This window comes from Acanthochromis polyacanthus, chromosome 7 (assembly GCF_021347895.1).
Source record: "Acanthochromis polyacanthus isolate Apoly-LR-REF ecotype Palm Island chromosome 7, KAUST_Apoly_ChrSc, whole genome shotgun sequence".
Lineage (NCBI taxonomy): Eukaryota > Metazoa > Chordata > Actinopteri > Pomacentridae > Acanthochromis > Acanthochromis polyacanthus.
Genome location: NC_067119.1, coordinates 17,451,906 through 17,467,006, shown reverse-complemented (window position 1 = coordinate 17,467,006; position 15,101 = coordinate 17,451,906). Strand labels below are relative to the sequence as shown.

General features: G+C 40.5%; 1 protein-coding gene across 1 annotated transcript in view; it reads left to right on the top strand.

The window, feature by feature from the left end:
* Positions 1 to 2,708: 2,708 nt before the first annotated feature.
* trim36 (tripartite motif containing 36) overlaps positions 2,709 to 15,101 on the top strand; it is a 34,698-nt gene continuing 22,305 nt past the window's right edge. The window contains 2 exon segments of the mRNA XM_051950615.1: positions 2,709 to 3,311; positions 10,086 to 10,320. Coding sequence (XP_051806575.1) covers positions 3,249 to 3,311; positions 10,086 to 10,320 — 298 coding nt within the window. The 5' untranslated portion in view covers positions 2,709 to 3,248.

Here is a 15,101-nt window from a genome sequence, read left to right as displayed (position 1 = left end):
TTTCTCTCAGCCATTCTTGGGTGTTTTTGGCTGTGTGTTTTGGATCGTTGTCCTGTTGGAAGACCCATGACCTGCAACTGAGACCAAGCTTTCTGACACTAGGCAGCACATTTCTCTCCAGAATGCCTTGATAGTCTTCAGATTTCATCGTACCTTGCACACTTTCAAGACACCCTGTGCCAGATGCAGCAAAGCAGCCCCAAAACATTACTGAGCCTCCTCCATGTTTCACCGTAGGGACAGTGTTCTTTTCTTCATATGCTTGGTTTTTGAGTCTATGAACATAGAGTTGATGTGCCTTACCAAAAAGCTCCAGTTTGGTCTCATCTGTCCAAAGGACATTCTCCCAGAAGCTTTGTGGCTTGTCAACATGCATTTTTGCAAATTCCAGTCTGGCTTTTTTATGAGTTTTTTTCAGCAGTGGTGTCCTCCTTGGTCGTCTCCCATGAAGTCCACTTTGGCTCAAACAACGACGAATGGTGCGATCTGACACTGATGTACCTTGGCCTTGGAGTTCACCTTTAATTTCTTTGGAGGTTGCTCTGGGCTCTTTGGATACAATTCCAACGATCCGTCTCTTCAATTTGTCATCAATTTTCCTACGTTGAACATGTAACTACGTCTATAAGAATTTTTTTTTCTCTTTTAAGACAAAGGAAATCTTCGTTCCTTTGGGTATTACAGGATTCTTGCTGCCCACAACAGCTGCTTCTTTATGAAAGCTCTAATTTCCTTTCACAGTAAGCTGTATGTAGCTCGATGACTCAACTGTTGTTGATCTATTTTTAAATACAAAGATGACGACTGGTCTACATTTTCTCTAATTTTCTTCAGTTGCCTTTCATGTTTTCTGGATGGGTTGTACTTTGAGCAGCAGTGGCTGATGATGATTTTTTTTCCCTCTTCTGTGCTAGGTCAGTGACTAACACGTAACTAAAAGTTGTGGGGGAAGGGGAGTTTCGCTCGATATCACTGGATCACTCATGACAAACACACAGACAGAATCCCACCTGGGAGCTGCATGGCACAGTCACAGACATCACTGTTGGCACTGATAGAGTAATGCGATCCAGAAATTTGGCCTCGTGGTGCTTGGATATCCAATCTGTAGTCTTCATAAAAGTTTTAGCAGCAGTGGATCACACATTTTTGAGATTTTATATTGTTTAAAAGGTAACATGAGACTGGAAATGTACTTTTTCCCTGGTGATTTCTGCCCAACCCTGACTCAAATTATCTTGAGATGCTCCCTTGACAGCGAGCTGAAGCTGTAGCTTGGGTGTGGTTAGTCAGTCTATAGCTTACACCTTTCTTCCATTTATACATAAGACTGTACAACTAGGAGGTGACATGAAATCAAGGTCAATCCTGTGATGTGATTCAGCTCAGTTCTTTGCGGTAAAAAACTGAGGCTATATTCAGTGTCATTTATACTTATTTGTCAAGCACATGCACTGTAGACCCAGGGGACAGAGGACTTGATGTTTTCATTCTCTGTTGTTTTGAGGTTTCTTGAATGGAGCTGTTTCTACCACAAAAGTACCTTGACATCATGTGATATGAATGACTCATTTTCAACAGGCCCTTTGGTGAACTAATACGCACATATGCAGCAGTTATTAAACTTAAATCAATTCTGCTTAGTAAAACAAACTAATCAATACATTGTATTGATCAATCAGTCAGAGCATTGTGGCTTAAGTTGCTTCTAATGGGTCAGCCAAGTGTCATCTCCACAGATATTATAGATAAGCACTTGCTCTCAAAACCAGTGAATGGACTGCTGTAAATCTGCTGCAGACATTAATGGTTCCCACATGCTGAATCCTAACTAATGACTGTGAATCCTCTGGTTTTTACTGGTGCCAGCATGAGGATCACTTTTAGGTTTGCAGTGAATTTTGGGGATGAATAGCAATTAAATTTGGTGCAGACATTCATGTTCCCCGCAGGCTGATTTGTAGCTATGGTAAACCTCAAATTTATCCTCTGTCAAACTTTTGATTCGTCCTTTGATCATTAAATACTTGCATTCCCACTGGATCATCTGTAATTTGTGTGAATTAAAGTACTACAATGTTAGCACACTGATTAAAAATGGTGACATGTTGACTCTTAATTGCAATTTTTCAGTCTAAATGCTGATCTTGAATATATATTCTGTTTTATTATAAATTAGAAGGCTGCTGGTAAATGTTATCTCAATTATCAGTATGATAAATCTCATTTTAAGCCTCATTCTCACTCAAAATTGAAGTCATGCTGCTCCACTAATGTCAGTTGACAGTGATCATCTCCGTGTTTGGGAGCTTTTTTGGAGACACAGTTATTAGTTTTGTCATGCTCCGTTTGCTCCATCAGGGCAGACTGCCCGTTTGTCCCCCTCTTCATGCTCAATGGGGTGGAATATGCCTGCATGAAGCCATGAGGCCATCTGCTGACGCGGAACAAGTGGCATTGCCAGAAAAACATTAAAAAACACGAAGTTAATTCGGCCACGCAGAGTCCACTCACATCCTGGCTCTGTTTCTCTGCATTAGAAAACAAAGGGAGTAACTCCTTCCAACACCAGAAACAAGCAACTCTGTTCGGACTAGTCTCATATTTGGGTCCACAAATCGGCCCACATGAGCGCGCAGCCAGCCGTGCGTAAATGCCCAACTTGACTTAATGCGGCACCAGCAGATTTAAGACCACCCCTCCCCTTGTCAGCCCCTTAATCTTCAGACTGACATTATGATTATTTGCAGTGATTGATAGATTAAACGGGGGACATCCAGTGCGCTTTGATAGATGGCAGATTGGACTGATACAAAGAGCTCTGTGAGGAGAGACGTCGCCGCTGAGGGATGATGCGTAGCGGGAAGGAGGGAGACGGTACAGTGGGGCTACAGAAGGGAACGAGGGCGGGGTTTTCCCTCCAAAGATGAGGCTAACTAAAATAAAAAATTGCAGCCGGCGCACGTAACGTGGATTCTTCGGACAAACATACACGGAGAGAGAGAGAGAGAGAGAGAGAGAGGGAGGGAGTAAGAGGGAGGATGGTGATGTGGTCTAAGGAGCGGCTCTTCGCTCTTGATGCTATCTCATCTCCCCTGTGAAGCTGTCGATCCCTGTTTCTTTAAGCGGCTGAGTCGGGTTTTTTTTTTCTACATTTTGAAAATTATTCACCCCTGGTGCGCCTTCACCGGTGTGTATATACTGTGCATCCATCATCATCATCATCATCTTCACCGTAATCTGCAGCCATGTCTGACTCCGAGGACATGACGGAGTTCGCCAGCATCGTGGAGCGCATCGAGCGGGGCGAGGTGAGTCTCATCCGGATGATTTACGGTCCTTGTGACAGCAGCGGTCTGTCAGTCAACGTGCTCCGGCAGCAGCAGCAGGCCTGCAGGGCTGTCAGAGGATGGAGAGCCATCCTATTCTGTTCCATTCTTTGTTAATGCCACACTATGTTGCATTATATTGGCCTGCTCTTCTGTGCTGTTATTGGAACAAGATCTGAGTTATTAATAGGCCATCTGCTCTATTAATCAACCACCTACAGTTAGATCCACACATATTCCACTCCAATCTGCATGCCACTGCTATTTTACTCTTTTCTTGTGAAGTAAGTTCAAAAGTATTGCTTTGATCTTGCATTTCAACCTCTTGCTGGCTTTTATTTCCAGAGTATATTCAGCTATCAATCCCAAAGTGCACTATTCTGATTTAAAATCCAAGACAGCCTACCTACTCAATTCTATTTCCCCATTCTGTGATTATAAGGAATACAACGTCTCTCCTATTTTTAGAAAAACAAGTGAGCATAATGACTTTAATTAGTGGCTTTGCTGGGTGTAGTTGGATAGTGCTGCAGGCAGATCACAGACTTCTGTCAATATGTGGGACACTTGGCAGCAGCTGTGTGGTGAGACAGGCCACTGGGTTACTGAGGTGTATAGGAGTCCACACAGGGAAGACGGGGGTCGCTGCTCATTCCACCAATTTTATGACTGACAGAATGTGTTGAAATCCATCCGTCCTGCTCACACCGTCTCTGAGATTTGTTCACGCATGCATGGAGCTGTGTGTGATAAAAAATAGAGCAGACTGTACATGCCATTTGATTTACAGACCTGCTACAATTGCTGAATTCAGTCATATTTTACAATGAAATCACAGCTGTCTTGCACAGTGATCACTAAGGTCTGTGGTGTTAGAATCAAGAAAATGAAGATGCCAGCACATATGAGTGCAAAGTATAACAGATGAGTTATCAAGAGAGGTTCTTTGCTGAGTTTGTTTCTGTACGCTGCAGTGTAGAATACATCACAGCACCAAAAAGTGAAGGTAATGTGTGAAACAGTTAAGTAGATTGAGCAGATTTGGGGCAAGGTTACATGTTGTGGAAATGCTCCAGTTTTCAGGAATGAAAACAGATCACCATCCATCTTTAATAGAGTTGTGAGAGGTTGAACTCCGTCACACAGATGCAGGATACACCCTGGACTGGTTGCCATTCTGTCACATGGCTGTCACATAGAGACAGACAAGCATATGTGGTCACATTGACACCTACAAGCAATCTAGAGTTCAGTTAACTTGCATGTCTTGTGAACTGTGGGAGGAAACACAAGCACTGGGTTAAGATGCAAACTTTACACTGGACAGAAAGTCCAAGCCCAGAACCTTCTGCCTGTGAGGCGACAGCAAGACGATACTGTTCTCGGTATCACAGTACCACTGCAAGGCTCCACCGACACTGTCTGCATTGTTTGCTGCCAACAAATGCTGCTGGAAAAGTGAATGACTCAACAGAGTCCTAAAGATGCCAACGGCGCCTTTTGCGACTACTCACACGCTGGCCAGCAGATCCTCTTCACACATTTCATTCACCTCGTTCTGTTCTGCGGCACAAAACTGTAAAATTTAACAGTCTACTTCCTTAACAAATTACAGCCACCTCCCAAAACCCCCACAAGCTGTTACACGGACCATTTTCTTCTCTGACCAAAACAATGTTGGTTGACTGACAATGTGGCCCCAGTGTATCGTAAAATTAATTGCCGACCTTACCAATAACCACTGCAGCAAGCAATTACCACATTGTAAAGCCCCTGAAATAAAGAGAGGGATCCTGACATCAGAAGAGAGTGTGAAATGAACAGAAGTTGGAGCCAGCATGGACCTCTTTGTGTCTGAATACGGTAGCTCAGTGTCAGACTTCCTGGGTTGCCAGTTTTGTATAAATACTAACCAATGTTGTGTATGGAACTTGAGAGCTTTTGTGTAAACTTTCTAGATTTAAGTACTGATAGTTATAGATCCTTCAATCACCAGTTTGTTCTGAGCAGGCCCAAACAAATAATCAAGTCAGCCCAGCTTCTCTTTGCTTTATGAAACACCCCGTCTGCAGACACAAGACCTGATCTGTTACCAATTTACAACTTTTATTCCAACTTTACTGTAACTGTGGCTGTTTTTGTTTCCCTACACCCATCCCAGAGGTCCTTATGATGCAGTGTGGCGGTGTTTAGTCAACCACTTTGGGGCTATAAGGAAAGGTCTCCAGAGGATGACTCCTGCTGACTTTGGTGATCCACTGACTTGAAGTCTGGGCCATCCAACGGTTGAGAATTCATGGTTCAGAGTGAACTATTTTGACAACTACTGTATTGGGCAAATTGTGGTGACATTTGCTGCAGATCAATAGTCTTTAGAGGATAAATTCTGCTGGTTTTGTTACTCCAAAGCAGGTGATTGGATGATTTGTTTACCCTCTGATGTTTTCTTTAGTACCAAGATCCAGTCAAATTGTTCACTGTTTAGGCAAAATAGCTTAACATCTATCAGTTGGACTGTAATTATTATAGACTTTCCCCTGACATTTGTTATAGTTCCATTGGCCTGTTGACGTTTTTGGTTCAGTGTGAAATATTTTTTGAACCATCAGATGGATATTGCGTTTTCTGTGGACATTCATGTTACCAAGTGGAGGGAGTTTGCTGCCTTTGGTCGTCCCCCCTGACTTTTATTCCAGTTCCACAATCAGGTCAGGATTGTCTCTTATCCAGTAAAATGACTAAAGGTCTTCTAGTTTGTCTAGCACAAAATCTACTACAGACATTCATTTTGCCCTTAAGAAAATTCATTGACTTTATTGAATATTTCCTCATTTTTATTGAGTGCTTCGGTTTCTGACCAAATATCTGGAAAACGACTTTCCCATAAACTTTAGTTGTATTTTCTGTCAAGTGCCAATTAGAACAGATTGTAAACCTCATGTTCATTCACTGAAAATCAAATATCCAAGTTTCAGTGAATGCAGCTATAGTGTCCTAATGCAAGTGATTGCACAATTAGATGGCTGTAGCAGCTAAGCAGTAGTCAGTCGGCTGTGTAGCTCATCCATGAACATCACACAGAGCGGAAGAGATACGTTTTGAGTGCCGTTAGTTGGTGGAGGTGTAGATACAGACCTACAGATATTCTAACAAAAGCTGAGCTTTAGTTTGATGCTTCTCTGTGTTTGCAGGAGTCTTTCCTCTGAGTTTTTGTTTTCCTTACCTGCAGCATTGATCCATATGTGTCTCCAAAGCAAGAGAGTTGTCCACATTTACAAGCAACACAGCGCAGCAGTAACTTTATCAAATATGTACAATCGTAGATTATTCCCAACATGCACACAGGATCCGTCAGGATCAAACGATGAATTACATTTTGTATATTTCATCGCCTCAGACAGGTGAGCTGTCACATACAGTCACAGTTTATAAGCTACAATTGAATCAATCCTGAGTCCTCAGCTCCATCACAGCCAGATATTATTTTACTGTAAAAGTCTGATCCATTCAAGAAAGTCTAAATATTTTTTGTTGTGTAGATTTCAGTTTTATTTCAGCAGTCACACAATTGTGTGTATGCACGAATTATAGAATTGACCTTTCTAATCAGTAAATTAACCACCACAGTGTAGTGACAGGTAGCTGAGGAACAGTGAAAACCGTTTTTGTTCTAACATGAGCTGCTGTAGTTTGATAAATCATCATCACACATGGGCATGACTTTCAGTGGTGACATCATTAATAAACTATTAATGTCTTGCCTTTGGGTGAACTCTGTTCTCCCGGACTTTTTTGAATGATGATCACCCCCCTCAAAAAAAAAAAAAACCTAAACACTGTACCTGTATCAGTCTGTACACATTAGATACACATTCAGCAGGAAAAAACAGAGTATACAGTGCCTTCTAGTGAACAGTAGTTGAGATTTAATTTGAACTTTCTTCAACAGTGGCCACTCTCCTATAAAGGAGAAAAACAAGTAATAGTTGTTGCATGCACGGTCTTTTCAAAATGAGCTGCTGAAGCTCCTTCAGAGGAGTCATAGCTGTCTTGGTGGCCTCATTCTCACTAATCTCTTTTTGTACGGTTATTCAGTTTTCAAGGACGAGCTTCTCTGGGCAGATTTATACAAGCACTATATTCTTTGTATTTCTTAATGATGGATTTAACTGTACTCCAAGGAATATTCTTGAAGAGGAAAAAGGAGAAGCCTTTATTATACATTACAGCACTGTGAAATTCTCTTTCAGCATATCCCAGTTGGGGTCTGGGCAGAGGGTCAGCCATGATAAGGTGCCTCTGGAGCTATATTCAGTAACTTTGATATTTTCTTGTATCCTTCCCCTCACTTATGCTTGTCAGTACCTCTTTGGAGTTGCTTTAAGTGTTTTCTTTTCTTCATGGTGTAGTTACAGCCAGGAGCAGTGATTCAGCAGTGACTGGACTTTCCAGTTACAGGTGTCTTCATATGATGATCACTGGAGACTCTGTCACTGCAGTCAGATTATCTTCATGTTACTAATAGCATGACTTGTAGCACTAGTTGTCTCCACCTGTGTTGAATGTGGTGAGTCACTTTAACCCTTGTGTCGTCCTGCGGGTGAAAATTGACCCATTTTATTTTGAAAATATGGAAACAAAACATATATTTTCACAGTGAAACTCCTGATGTCCACATTTTCAACATTTTTGGGAAGTCTTTGAACATTTTTTGGTGAAAAAAAGAAATGTTAAAATGTTTAAGAACATTCACAAAAAAATCAACCAAAATCCAGCAAAATTCGCTGGATTTTGGTTGATTTTTTAGTGAATGTTCTTAAAGAAAGTATTAAAAGTCTTACTGAGATATATATGTAGTCACTTTAGAAATTTTTAGGGTTTTTTTTTAAAGATTTTTACTCAATTTTTAAAAATATTTACCCGTTTAACGTTTGAAAATGTGGGAAAAAAATATTTTCACAGTGAAACTTCTGATGTCCACATTTTCAACATTTTTGGGAAATCTTTGAGCATTTTTTGGTGGAAAAAAAGAAATGTTTAAATGTTTCTTAAGAACATTCACAAAAAAAAAAAAAAAATCCATCAAATTTTGCTGGATTTTGGTAGATTTTTTTAGTGAGTATTCTTAAAGAAAGTATTAGAAGTTTTGCTGATATATATGTAATCACTTTAGATATTTTTAGGATTTTTTTGGAAGATTTTTACTAAATTTTTGAAAATATTTGCAAGAATTTTTTTTTTGCCAAATTTTAAAATAAAACTTTTAAGGGTAATTTTTAAGAATTTTTTTTAGAATTTTCTTCCTGAAGATTTTGCAAATTCTTTTTATAAATTGGGGATTTTTTTTTGCTGAATTATTGGATTTTTTTCAGACAAAGGAACAACATTTTTTACTACCTGTAAATGAGGACAACAGGAGGGTTAAAGAGGAAGCATTAAGCAATTTATTTACAAATTTTCATCTCAAAGACCAAATTAAACTGATTTTTGAAAAGCAATTAAAAAGGATCAACATGCAATTTCTTAACTCTTTTGTGTTTTTCTGTGCCACCAGAGGATTTCCAGTGGCCCCATGTGGTCACCCTTAAAACAGTTTCTGGAGACGATCACTGCAGCCAAACAGAATAAAACTTTATCTGATCACTGTGATTGGAACAGTGATCAGGTGCATGCAAACAAAAAACCATGCACCTGATAAAATGCAGTGAGCTGATGAAGTTTCCGTGGAGCACGTGAAGGCAGCGCCGGTTCCTCCCCCACACTGCCCCCCGTGGCTGTCTCTCCTCCCCCTGGTTGCTCTGCAGCACGCTGCTGATTCACCGCCTCTCTCAGCAGCGTCACCCTATTTAAATTCACTCCGCCGTCGCTGTCGGCATCTTTCTGCTCGGGAAGTTTGGTGTTTCGTCCCAACTAAAACATACGAAACAAAAAACCCCGCCGGAGCTGGTGCATTTTTGTGGCTGTGTTTTGTCCCCTCGGCTTGTCTGCAGAGATGCGGCGCAGCAGTATCGCGGTAAGTGGAAGACAACAAAGTAGATTTATGGAGTTGATTCGCGACTCGTCATTGTTTCACAGCCTCATCTGATCAGCATAGGAAGAACAAGAAGTAGCAGGCGTTTGTTAAAGTTTTACAAGCGTCCATTCATTGCTGACTTTTTTTTGTTCTGTTTCATTTATCATTATAGATATCGTCTTTTAAACAGAGGCTTTTTTTGTGCCTAAATGAATGTTTGTTGAAGCACCAGCAGGAGTGCGGACTGACACCAGCTGAAATGAATGAACAATCAGGCTCTGCATATGGGAGGACAGTCCTCCATCTGGGCCCTGTGGAAGTGTTTTCTAATCGTCTCTTATGTGCTAAAACGTGAGCTGCTGGAATCGTGTATTTAACTGTTTCTCTATATTTAGCCGAGCTTAATCCTGGCTTATGTAATGTATCAGAAACATGGTAAAGACAGTGTGGCTGCAGTCACAGAGTCACTGTATTAAAGCTGAAAGTGTGATCAGGTGGGAGAAGGAAGAACAAATTCCCCTCCTTACTGATACAGAATACCGTTTTTCCAGCAGACAGTGACCCCATTTTAGTTGTAAAATATCCTAATAATAGGATATTATTCAGAGAATCAAAGAAAGCTGCATCCTCCCCTTACAAGCTTTTTTTTCTCCCCACACACTGGTCTTTGATGCTATTTCTGTCCGAGTTCTGTTGTTTCAAAGTCATCTGCAATTTCTCAGTAATCTCGTCTCCACCCTCAGGTTCCGATCAAGAACATCGAGAGGGAGCTGATCTGCCCCATCTGCAAGGAGCTCTTCACCCATCCGCTGATCCTGCCATGCCAGCACAGCGTCTGCCACAAATGTGTCCGGGAGCTGCTGATGATAAACCACGAGGACTCTTTCGACGCCGGCTCCGAGTGCTCCCTGCCGGGCAGCCCCAGGTCCAGGGTGCCCTCGCCGTCCATGGAGAGGCTGGACAGGCTCGTGAGATCAGGTGGGTCTCGGGGTAAGGAAACCAAAAGCATTTCTTCTCTCGGTAGAGGGGAGTAAATGGACGGGAGGGGTTTTGCTTGGAGCTCATATTTCTGCAGGGTTAAAAGCTTTTCAGTAGCATATCGGCAGCCTGGTTCTCAGGGCTGTTGTTAGAGAGCTAATAATCAGGCAGTAGGAAATGCAAGTATCAAATGCAACTGAGGTCATTTGTGGTGATTTCCAGGGAAGGCAATATGAATGATGTCGACTCTGTGTTGTATTTTCTTCCTCCTTTTTCGCTCAACTTCGGTTTTTAGCTCTGCAGTCATTCAACAGGTTGCAATGGATTTAGCCTGTGATCTACCGCTGCAAAATACTGTCCACTACAGGAAATGTGTGATACAAATATATTTTACTACCTAGCAAACAAAAAAGTGTTGTGCTGCTATGATGCAGACTTTATGAACCAATAGGCAAATTTTTAGCCCATGCAAATAGGTGGTTGAGAGTGAATAAGCTGATGGAAACTCAGAGTTGGGCAGAAAATAGGCCAAGTATTACTGTGTGATATTTGGGTGTCAGTGCGGTGCAGACACTGCCCCTCCTATTTGTCTCGTCCCACATTACGTTAAACAAACATAAAAATGATTTTGATAACTTTCTTGCTCAGCCATAACTTTGTCAGTCATCTCCTCTTCTAATCCTGTCTGCTTTCACAGGTTTCATTAAAGAGACGAAGCTGACAAGCGCTAGTTTTGTCTACAAGAGAAAAGACCCGTTGACAAGCTCTCTCAAGCCCTAATTGTCTCCATTGTCTGCCTTTTAGTGGCCCTGGGGCATCAAACATCCCCTTCAATCATTCGGGGGCTCGTGTGTATGTTTGTTTCAAAACGTCTTAGGAACAGACAGAAGTGTAGCTATCATTTTCACTCCACCTTTTAATCGGCCATACAGAGATGTTTGTGTTATGTACACATGACTGAACAAAGCGTATCTGTAAGCTCCTTTAAGGCATTTTTAAACTCTTAACACCAGGCTGAGCTGCAGAGAGGGAAAGCTGTGGTTAAGGCGGAGGGTGTGCAGGTAGCTAGATTTACTTATCACAGCATTTTCCTTTTTTTTTTTTTTTCTTTTTAAAGAAACTGTTCTCCGCTCAACACATTGCGGTGCTGCAGCAGGTCAACGTCTAAGCCTTGGAAGCAGCACGGTGGGACACAAGGCTGCCTTTCTGCAGCCTGAGAGCTCCGGGCTACAAGCCACTTCCATAAAGATGCTGTCTCATTTGCACTCTTGACCAGAGCTGTGACTGATGCTAAATCCTAATTCCAAGCAGGTTTTGAGTCTGCTTCTTTATGTTGAGATGGCTTGAAAAACTCTACATTAAAGCTAAACATCATATTTGCTGCTTTTACAGTGCATTATAATTGGCAGTGATGTCTGCTGGTGAGCATATTTTATCAACTTTAACTATGTTGGTTTCCAAACTTTACTTTAGCGTTGTATATTAACTGAATAAAATTTGTAGCATGACAGTCGGTTTATAGTTAAAGCAGTATGTAAATAATATGTGGTTACTGTGACATGACTCGGTGCCTGCCAGAGAGTATAAATATAATAAATCACAGATCTTGAAAGTTTTGGTAAAATGCATTTGATGCTGAAGATGAATGTGTATATTTCAGTAGCCTAAATTCTTACAACACACTTTAGGTAGATTTTAAATGTGTTGTGCTCATACTGTGACAGTGATAAGAAAATACAGAATGATGCTTGCACTGATGCAGACTAATGCTTCAAGTAAATGAAGGTGCTGCTCACAGGTAAAAGTTCTTTTTTTTTTTTTAAACTTTATAGTACAAAGACAAGTATCTACTCCATATGCTTAATATTTTGCATGGATTGGAGACATAAGCAGTTGCATATATGACATAAAACTGAGCTATATTTGGTGTTACCTGGTCTTAGTTTAACTAAGATGTGTCAGAACAACACCGACGCTAAGCCAGAACCCCAGAGCAGAAAACGCCATACCCAGAGGTTAGTGAGGTGAACAACTTTTTCTATTCAGCCGTGGTTTAAAACCAGAGACTCGCGAACACAGCCTCCTTCTTTCAGAGTCTCCCTCTTCAGCCTGAATGAGTTCATTCTTCACTGGCAGCATTCCCTCTGTTGCCACAGGAAATAATCAAATCCTGCTTTTGGGTAAACAAATCTCACGTCTTGCCGACAGCCGGTGTCTGCACGGGGGTAATAGTTGGTGCGATTTCTGTATTTTCATTAGGTCTGCATGTAAATTGATGCACAATCACCGAAAATATATTTAATGTACAGTTAATTTAGTGGCAGCTTGTCATTAAGAAACTAAGCTAATTTAGATGACATGACTCATTTATTGTTCTGGTACAAGTGGAATTCCCTCGAGGATTATTCAGTGAGGTTGTTCCTGCTTTAAGTACTTTTAATCAGCATGTTACGAAACACAAATTCTCAGTGCGACGAGAATATTTAAGAAACCTTGAAGTACGTTATGAACATTAACTCCAGAACTAATTCCCCGACTGCCTTCGCCACGGGGAGATCACATCATCGGTCGCCATGGTGACACAACCTGCCGGTGAGGAATGAATGAGGGATTAGATGAAGGGAGAAAAAGAAAAGACTTAAGGCTATATTTATCAGTGTGCAGCTTGGACAAGCCTTGCTGTGGGGACAGAGGAAGGCGGCTACTAAAACGTCATCAGCATTGTTTCTCAGCTTCATTTTATTTTGTGTCACTGGAGCACATACAGTCTGATGTATAAATGTCCAACAGCTAACTCTTGATAAATGCACTTTACAGTTGATATAACTGCTGTTAAAGGAACACTTTTACATGTTGGGAAATGTGCTTGTTTTGTTTTCTTGTCAGATTGATGTCGTTGATGTTTAGGTACATCTTTGTACACTAAACATGAAGCTAAGAAAAGTTAGCTTAGCATGAAGGTCAAAAGTCTTTATCCCTCGTTACTGTTCCTATGCTAGTCAAGCTCTTGTTTATTACAGTGCCAATGCTACCATTTATCGCCTGTAATGTGCACCAATTTCTGAAACACTTGCTTCTGAAATCCAGAGAGTGGTAGGCAAAATAATTTTTCTCATTTAAATCTATCAATCTTGAATTTTGGCAGCCATCATCACCTTCACTGGTAGATTTTATAAGCTGCGGATACTTGGCTAATGAAGCTCATGTTAATGCTGGCTCTGCAAGTTGGTGAAAAGACGGTGTAAAAGCATCTTAAATGTATACTTGATGGATAACATTACTTAGGAGAAATCATGAGGCTGCAGCTAAAGCTTCAAGTTCAGCGAGACAAGCTTAGTAATTGATCCGGTGTGTTTAATCTGTGCAAAGGCTGGAAGTAGTGTAGTAGTGCTAGAAGGATGATGTTTGTATCTTTGGACAGAGCCGAGGAAGCTATTTTCCAGTTGTTTGCAATCTTAATGTTAAGTGTAACAAACGTGAAACTGTAGCACGCAAGCGAATAAGTATATTTCCCCAAAACTCAATTTCATACTAAATTAGATTTATTGCAAACTAAATGTAAACTGTGCTCCAGATAAATGGAAGATGTGATTTGAACAAAATAGTCCCAAAATGTTGTTAAAGTCCCCCTCTTGTCTTGGATTAAATCCTAAAAACTCAGCTGTGTGTCATGGTTGGATGTTTCCATGAAAATCGGCCCTTCCTGCTTTAACTCTCTGAACCTACCTTGGAAAAAACAAAAAACAAAAACAACAATTGCCAGAATAAGTTTATAAGCCAGAAACTGTAAAAGAATCAGACTTTTAAACTGCTAATTTGTGATGGGGCCTTCAATCTGGAATCTTAACCAAACTGAACCTCAAAATCGTATGCCATTAAAATCACTTTATTATACAGGTAGTCCCAAAAAAATTGACATTTTAAAAGGAATTATCTTAAACTACTAAGTCTAGCTCAATGAAATTGAACAGTTTGTGTTGAACATCATAAGTTTATTTTGGAATTTGGGTTTCCAAACTTGTTCTCTTTACGGACTTCTTGGGGCTTTGCAAGAGTTTTTCACGAACCTGCTCTTCTGTTGTTGATGATGGTCTACCAGATCCTTTCGCCCTGCAGAAGCTGCCTTCCTCTTTAAATTTGGCATGCAAGTCCAAATTTGTTTGCCAGTTGAAGTTTTTCCAAATTTTGCATTGAAGGCACACTGCACTGTGTTGGACGACTGTGTGCGAGCATATTCCAAGACGCAAATGACATGGCTCAACCTGAAAACAGAATAAAAATAAAACTTTAAATATAAAATCTCGATCTGTTTCTATGCATTCTGTGAAAATTTGAGTTATTTCAACCAGAATTGCCCAAATTATTGGCCTGCGAAATGATGTCAAATTTTTTTGGGACGCCCTGTACATGCCTTGTTTGAAAGTTTGCAAAAAAGTAACTGGTTTTCATACCAAGATTCTGTATAAAAAAAGTAATAACAAAAATGTCATTAGGTGCTCCACTGTGAAATCATTTGTGACTCAGCTGCAGCAATCTTGTGAATAAACATTTGAGACTTTTTCATCTGAACTGACTTGAACACAAATCAGTTTTGTTTTTTTAAGGTTTAGTGTTTTCACAAGAGAAGGTCTTTAAATTCCTAATCAGATTGGATTGTGCTTCAAATTGGACCACGTTGAAAAGTGCATAAATGAAGAGTTAACTGTCCTTTAATCACATCCTGTGTGTATATTTCAAATGCTGTTTGTATTTCACTTTGAACTGCATTTTTATTTAATCTC